The sequence below is a fragment of the Staurois parvus genome, unplaced genomic scaffold (assembly GCF_062004578.1).
Source record: "Staurois parvus isolate SC_StPar_1 unplaced genomic scaffold, SC_StPar_1.0 ptg000470l, whole genome shotgun sequence".
Classification (NCBI taxonomy): domain Eukaryota; kingdom Metazoa; phylum Chordata; class Amphibia; order Anura; family Ranidae; genus Staurois; species Staurois parvus.
Window position 1 is genome coordinate 3,652,939 of NW_028318266.1, and position 8,693 is coordinate 3,661,631.

The 8,693-nt window shown below is 41.6% G+C and overlaps 1 protein-coding gene across 1 annotated transcript; it reads left to right on the forward strand.

Annotated features, from left to right (window-relative positions):
* Positions 1–290: 290 nt before the first annotated feature.
* Positions 291–1,220, forward strand: LOC149452575 (olfactory receptor 11L1-like). Its single transcript, XM_089689266.1, has one exon. It carries the CDS (start codon positions 291–293, stop codon positions 1,218–1,220), a length of 930 nt encoding a protein of 309 aa, XP_089545392.1.
* Positions 1,221–8,693: the final 7,473 nt, after the last annotated feature.

The following is an 8,693-nucleotide window of genomic DNA, read 5'->3' on the forward strand; positions in this document are numbered from 1 at the left end:
ATAGAAGTTTATTTTATTTTTTGATGAACAACTGCAGTACCTGATACAGACCTCCTTTATTGATTGGATTCCAGTAAATCTAATTGGTTGGATTTGCATATCATTATTACTTCATTGACTTTTTATGTACTGAAATAATAAGAGGGATTTTTCTATTGTATCAAACTGAGGCAGCAAGCTATTTCAGACTCCTCAAATTAAAACAAAAATTGGACCCACCCTTGCATCCTTCCTTCTTTTCTTTTTTCCTTCCACAAATGTTATTTCCCTTTACATTAGAAATTATTATTATGGATGAGAAAAATATAACCAGAATTACTGCAATCCACCTTTTAGGATTCCAGACTTCCCAAAATATAAAATATTGGATCTTTTTTATTCTCCTTTTGATTTATTGTGTGTCAGTCTGTGGAAACCTCCTGATCATCACATTGGTGTCCTACAGCAAATCCCTCCATTCTCCCATGTACTTGTTCCTCTCCCAACTGTCTATATCTGATCTCTTACTAATAACCAACATTCTTCCAAACATACTCCATGCTATATTAATGGAAGAGGCCACCTTATCATTTTCTGACTGCTTCCTTCAGTTGTATTTCTTTTCTGTTGCCTCAACGTTGGAGTGTCTTCTTCTGACAGCAATGTCATATGACAGGTATTTGGCCATCTGCAAACCTTTGCATTATACTTTGATAATGAACCACACATGTTGCTGGATCATGGTTATCACATGTTGGACTTTAAGCATTTTTATAGTATTTATTAATATTTTAACTGTGTCCCAACTGCAATTTTGTGGTCCCAACATGGTTGACAACTTTTTCTGTGATCTTGGCCCAATTCTACAACTTTCATGCTCTGAAACAACCACTCTTCAAATAGCTTTTAAATTGATGATCGCTATTGTGGTTGTATTTCCATTCTGTATTGTCATTGTATCATATATTTATATTATACTCACTATTTTTGAAATTCCTTCAATCAATGGGAGAAAGAGAACTTTTTCAACATGCAGTTCCCACCTGACAGTTGTTTCTATCTATTACGGTACTCTATTTGGTGTTTACATAGTACCCAACAGAGGACAGTCAAGGAACATGGCTAAGTTCTTGTCCTTACTGTACACTATAGTCACCCCAATGGTGAATCCAATTATATACAGTCTGAGGAATAACGACTTTAAAAAAGCTATAGGAAAAGTCATGAACCTTTTAGTTTAGCACAACAGTGATGTTGAATGTATACTGACAAATTGCCCTCTACTGCTGCATTTGAAGGTGTAGTGCCTGACTTTGAGTATAGAATTGCATTGCAGTTTTTTTTTTTGTTTTTGTTTTATTTTTTTACTCTGGCTTCAATATTTTCAGGACTTTTATCCTGACTTATACAACAGAAAAAAGCAAAGCTCTCAAAGGGATTCCTTGTGGAAGCTGAGAAAAAGTATCGCCTTGGCCAACAAACCATTTTGAAGACAGAGCACAACACTGATGTTGAGCTGTAGATTTTTTGCAATGTATACCTTTTCTTTTCTTTTTTTAGCTTTATACATTTATGCTAGAAATTTAAATTATTCTACAAACACTAAAGATATCAAGTTTTCTAGCTTGATTTTGCAGGTCAAAAGTTTATTTAGAAAAAAATGGCAGTTTACACTGTTCCCACTTCCCTCGGCCTAAAACAAGGGTCTCCAAACTGTGGCTCACAGGCCAGATGTGGCGCTTTGCCTGCATTTACCTGACCCTTGGAGCACTATTCCTTCCATTGATATGAGGCTCTACTCTTCTAACTGACATCAATGATGGGACATTACACCCTGTTCCAAATTATTATGCAAATGATATTTTTCTCATTTACCTAAATATTTGATGTAAATAACAGTCAGCATAATTCTCATGCCATCTTTACACCTTCGGGGACCCTAAAGGGGCTGACCAGCTCTGTTCCCATGATTCCAGCCCAAAACATGACTCCACCACTGCTTTGCTGACGTCACAGCCTTGTTGGAACATGATGGCCGTCCACCAACAATCCCCTACTCCATCCATCTTGACCATCCAGAGTTGCACGGCACTCATCAGTGAACAGGACTGTTTGAAAATTAGTCTTCATGTATTTTTCTGCCCAATGCAGCCATTTCTGCTTGTGAGCATTGGTTAGCGGTGGCCGAATAGAAGGTTTATGCACAGTTGTAAGACTCTGGAGGACTCTACACCTTGATGTCCGTGGGACTCCAGAGGCACCAGCAGCTTCAAATATCTGTTTGCTGCTATGTAATGGGATTTTAGCAGCTGCTCTCTTGATCCGGTGCATGGATCTGGCAGAAATCTTCCTCAATGTGCCTTTATCTGCACCAACCCATCTGTGCTCTGAATCAGCCACAAATCTCTTCATAGTGCAATGATCACGCTTACGTTTTCGTGAAATATCGAATGTTTTCATACCTCGTCCAAGGCATTGAACTATTTCACTCTTTTCGGCAGCAGAGAGATCCTTTTTCTTCCCCATATTGCTTGAAAATGGTGCTCTGCTTAATAATGTGGAACCCCCTCCTTTAGTAGTTTTTCCTTAAATTGGGCTCACCGGCCAATCTAATTATCACAGGTGTCCGAGATTTCAGTGATCAAAAGAACCCTGACACACAATGCCATCCATGAGTTACACTGAAAAACAAAATGTGTAATCTTTGTGACACTTAAATAGAATTTGCATAATAATTTGGAATGGTATATTCCTTTCACTGACACCAAAGATGGGAAACTAATTTTCCCACTAACACAAATTATGGGCCACTATTCCTCCCACTGACACCAATGATGGGACACTATTCCTCCCACTGACACCAATGATGGGGCACTATTCCCCCCACTGATACCAATGATGGGGCACTATTCCTCCCACTGATACCAATGATGGAGCACTATTCCTCCCACTGATACCAATGATGGGGCACTATTCCTCCCACTGATACCAATGATGGGGCACTATTCCTCCCACTGATACCAATGATGGAGCACTATTCCTCCCACTGATACCAATGATGGAGCACTATTCCTCCCACTGATACCAATGATGGGGCACTATTCCTCCCACTGATACCAATGATGGGGCACTATTCCTCCCACTGATACCAATGATGGGGCACTATTCCTCCCACTGATACCAATGATGGAGCACTATTCCTCCCACTGATACCAATGATTGGGCACTATTCCTTCCACTGATACCAATGATGGAGCACTATTCCTCCCACTGATACCAATGATGGAGCACTATTCCTCCCACTGATACCAATGATGGGGCACTATTCCTCCCACTGATACCAATGATGGGGCACTATTCCTCCCACTGATACCAATGATGGGGTACTATTCCTCCCACTGATACCAATGATGGAGCACTATTCCTCCCACTGATACCAATGATTGGGCACTATTCCTTCCACTGATACCAATGATGGAGCACTATTCCTCCCACTGATACCAATGATGGGGCACTATTCCTCCCACTGATACCAATGATTGGGCACTATTCCTTCCACTGATACCAATGATGGAGCACTATTCCTCCCACTGATACCAATGATGGAGCACTATTCCTCCCACTGATACCAACGATGGGGCACTATTCCTCCCACTGACACCAATGATGGGACACTATTCCTCCCACTGACACCGATGATGGGGCACTATTCCTGCCACTGATACCAATGATGGGGCACCTATTCCCCCCACTGATACTAATGATGGGGCACTATTCCTCCCACTGATACCAATGATGGGGCACTATTCCTCCCACTGATACCAATGATGGGGCACTATTCCTCCAACTGACCACCATGTGTAGGGCATTGTTTACTCCCACCAATGCCAGGGCATTATTTACTTCCTCTGGCCATAGTCCAGCCCCCCAAATGTTTGAAGGGCAGTAAACTGGCCCTGTGTTTTGAAAGTTTGCAGACCCCTGGTCTAAAAAAATAAATCAAATTATTGTTGTTTTGTTTTAAGTTTCTTTATTTAAATTTTAATGGATAACAGTAAGTTGGATCTTTTTTCATTCAGAAAGAATGGTTGGCATAATGGCCATTTGATTTAAAGTTGAAATCCAACTTCCTACTGTCAGTTTTACCTACAAACGACCCCAACCCACCCCCACCCCCTCTCTATGAGTAAACAGTAAATGAGAAAAAGCACAGTGATAATCTTTTCTCTTTTACTTTGATATTACCTTCAATAACTGTGCAGCAATGGGGTAGGGGTGAGTTCATGACAACATCGGCTCAGAGGAATTGGGTTTAAAGCTGCTGGCCGTCAGACTGAGGACATTTAGTGGCAGGAATAAAGTGTTGTGGAGGACATCTCAGAACTGAAGGTGAATATTGCAACATCAAGATCAGCAGTGAAAGGTTTACAAAACATTTATGCAATTCCATTGACCTCAGTATAGTGATCACAATTGATGTATGGCATCATATGGTTTCAGCAAACTACAGCTGTGCTCATTTCCCCAACAAAAGAGCTATAGAATTATTTCAATATGGGAATTAAGAATTGAAAGGTCAAGGACAGATCTATATTAGAACCAATATTGAGCTCTTCTCATGGAGTATCAATTTAACAGCAGTTGCTGACCAGCAATAGAGCTACTGGCTCTCTTGGAGGAGAAACTGGAGGAGAGTTTGTTACTGGTTCTAATATAGATCTGTGAAGTCACTGTTTCTCTGAGTCCATCCAAGTGCTATCTTGTGATTACGGGGGAATGGTGTAACCCTCAGAACGTGCTGGATTTTTTATGTGACTTTTTTAATCAATAATTAAGATTATCTTGAACTTCTAGATTGTAAGCTCCAAGGATCAGGGCCCTCCTAACCCTCTTGTATTGAACTGTATTGTTGCTGTATTGTCTATCGTTATATTGTAAAGCGCTGAGCAAACTGTTGGCGCCATATAAATCCTGTATAATAATAATAATATATAAATCCTGTATAATAATAATATATAAATCCTGTATAATAATAATAATATATAAATCCTGTATAATAATAATTTATAAATCCTGTATAATAATAATATATAAATCCTGTATAATAATAATAATTTATAAATCCTGTATAATAATAATATATAAATCCTGTATAATAATAATTTATAAATCCTGTATAATAATAATATATAAATCCTGTATAATAATAATAACTTCTGGTCTTGGTCTCCTTTCTTTATTGTTACAGTTTGAGCTACTGTTGGGTGCCCATCAAATGAAGCCTTGCTGTGTGAAAGCCTCCTCACCAAAGCTATTGCGCTTGTTTTTTTTTTGCCAAAGAGACTTTGGGGATTGATGTGGGGGAGGCAAATAAACTGGTCACTTTACAAGGGAACTTACCCTTTGCTCAGTTAATGTTGTAAACATTTATTTTGCAAAGAATATCCAATCACATGCAAGGAAAATAGAAAAAAGTGTTTTTGCTCGTGTATGATTGGATGATGGAGCAACAAGGTTTTTACATCAACGACCCACTGTATTATTCCTTTGTATGAAAAGTTTAACCTCCCTGGCGGTATTCCCGAGTGTAGCTCGGGGTAAAATGTCAGTACCAAAAGCGGTGACCCCGAGCTACACTCGGGCTTACCATGCAGCGTTGCCCAGGGAGTCCCTGCAGCACTTACCTTGTCCTTGGCTCCTGCGATGTGTCCCCTGCAGCGTCCCCGGCCATCTCCTCCGGCTGATGCCGGCATCCGGCTTCTGTGTTTCGGTCCCTGTGACGTCGGGACGTACGGGCGCCACCGGCGGCGGGAAATTTGAAAATTTAAAAAAAATTTCATTTTTTTCAAAACGATTTTACATAGTAAAACATTGCTGTTTCAAACCATTTCACATACATTTTGTCCCGAGTGCTTTGTCCTGTCCCCTGTCTGCATTTTGAATGTTCTTTCTGCCTGGAAACTTAGAAAAGTCCATGGCGTCCAAAAAGCTTTCCTTTTAGTCAAAAGCGGGTTTAGATCAGCTAGAGAACAGCGATAGTAAATCAGAACCACTTGCAGAATTGAGTGATAATGATTTGTGGGGGAAATTCCTCATCAGACACTGAAAACAATTTTGTGACTGAGCTCAGCGATGTGTGAACTTGGCGCTCTATTTCACATTTCAGTGTTTTTGGTTTGATTATATTATTGAATTAAATGTATTATTATTATATTATTATTTTTTATGATTATTTATTAAATTATAATTTATGATTTTGTGTTTCAAATTTTATCATATCCGGGATGTTTACTAGACTCTTGTTCAGACAGATTTCAGTGAGTTATTCCTAAATATTACAGCCTACAATAAAAAAAATACATATTTCCATGCAAAATAATGGTACCGCTTTCAGCACCAAAAATCTGAAATAATCATACCGCCAAGGAGGTTAAACCTTATAGTGTACCTTATTCTCATCAGTGGTAGAATTTCCATGGATTGACTGTGTGTGCATCACTCTGATATGGACTCTATCACTATGTTTGGTGATTATCCAGTTCTTGTTTAAATTACTATTCTTTTTTTTCCTGGTCAGTAAAAAAAAGGTTGTTGACATCGCAGCTGCAGTTTAGTCTTTGTCTGGAAGATTTCACAATATTTTGGGAGTTTTTGTTATCTTTTACTACCACTTTGTACTTTGTATTTATAAACAAACAAATAAATAAATAATAATAATAAAATATATATATATATGTATCTATTAGAGATGAGCGAATCGAACATGACGAAGTGGAATTCGTTCCGAAGATTTGGAAATATTCTATTCGCGACGAATCCGAAGATTAGCAAACTTCGGATGCACAAATCGAATTTTCCCAAAAATGGCGGCGACATGTGTGGCGACGGAGAAAATGGACAGAGAAGATGGGGCGGGGATCTCTGGGAAGGCGCGCAGACAAGGCGCGCTGACCCATAATGCATTCATGACATGTGATCGCATTAGCCAATCAGCAGCCAGCCAGCACTGTGTAATGGTGGAGCTATAAATCGCGGCCATCTTAGAATTCTCCATTAGCCTCCGGTCATTCAAGAGAGACAGACCTGTGTGTATTAAGGGACAGAGTTAGGGCCACAGAGACTTTAGGGCCACAGAATCGTTACTCAGGGACACAGAATCGTTACTCAGGGACTCAGGGTGCTGTATGGCCTTCCATTGCTGCTGCCTCCACCGCCACCCTGCGCCATGTGCCTCTGTCGTCTGCTCACGCTGCTGCCAGGTCCATACTGATTCATGGCCCCCTGTACCGGCTCCTCATGAACGTGGTTCAGCGGGTTTGCATCACTTAACGGCAAATCGTTGACAAACGCTGGGACGTTCAGTGTTGTGCGCATTAAGCCAGACACCAAAGGGCAGCACAGACCTGTTATTACTCGCTCAAGCATGGCTGAACAAAACCAGTCTCTACCACAAATTGGACCCAGACCTGCCCAGGGTCTCGTAAGTAGATTGCACGGAGGAGTAGAGTTCGTTATTGGAATTAACTGTGAGGGACTTTTAAACCTAGGCCTGTGTATGGCCTTCAATTGAAGCTGCTTCTGCTCCGCCACTCTGCCATTGGACTCTTGATAGTCGTCTCCCCACGCTGCTGCTGGGGGGACTTTTTAACATAGGCCTCTGTATGGCCTTCAATTTTAGCTGCTTACGCTCCGCCACTCTGCCATGGGCCCCTGTACCGCCTCCTCATGCTGCTGCCAGGCCCGTAATCTGCCATGGGCCCCCGTACCGACTCCTCATGCTGCTGCCAGGCCCTTAATCTGTCATGGGCCCCTGTACCGCCTCCTCATGCTGCTGCCAGGTCCAGAGTGTGTCATGGGTCCCTGTACGGCCTCCCATTGCTGCTGTCTCCATCGCCACACTCTGCCATGTGCCACTTTCAGGTCTCCTCACACTGCTGGTGGGTTCCATTTTGTCATAGGGTGCTGTATGGCCTCCCATTGCTGCTGCCTCCACCGCCACACTGTGGCTCCACACTCTGGTTTTGGCCCCGTGACTGCCCAAATGAGTGAAGTGTGCGGTGATTCTAAGATCGACGGCACTCATCTGCATGTCATACTGACTGACAGTATTATTTCTCTTCCCCAGCAGACTCCAAGGGCATTTAAATTAAAGGTACAGTGTTCTGCACTAATATAAAGGCTCTCTGAAGCCTAGAAACACCCTTTTTATAAGTTAAATTCGCAGTGAATATATTCGGCTCGAAGCGACTTTATTCGGCGAATTCGCCGAACCAAATTTTTTAATAATTCGCTCATCTCTAGTATCTATCTATCCATTCAGTCATATCTGAACCTTGGTGATTGCATGAACTGTCACTTGTAAGCAACTTTTTCCACAAATTCTCTTAGCAATTATTTTACAGGGTAGGTTGCCAGGTCTTTCCCAAACCCTTATCATGGAGGAGATCCCTCATGGCCAGGGATGAAACTAGGACAATTTATATAGAAGCCAATTAACCTACCAGCATGTCTTTGGAGTGTGGAAGGAAACCCGAGTACCCGGAGGAAAGCCACGCGAACATAGGGAGAACATGCAAACTCCATGCAGGAGGTGCCATGGTCTGGAATCGAACCCATGACCCAATTACTGCAAGGCAGAAGTGCTAACCACTAAGCCACTGTGCCGCCCATATATATCTATATCAGGGGCGGACTGACAACTCATGGGGCCCCCG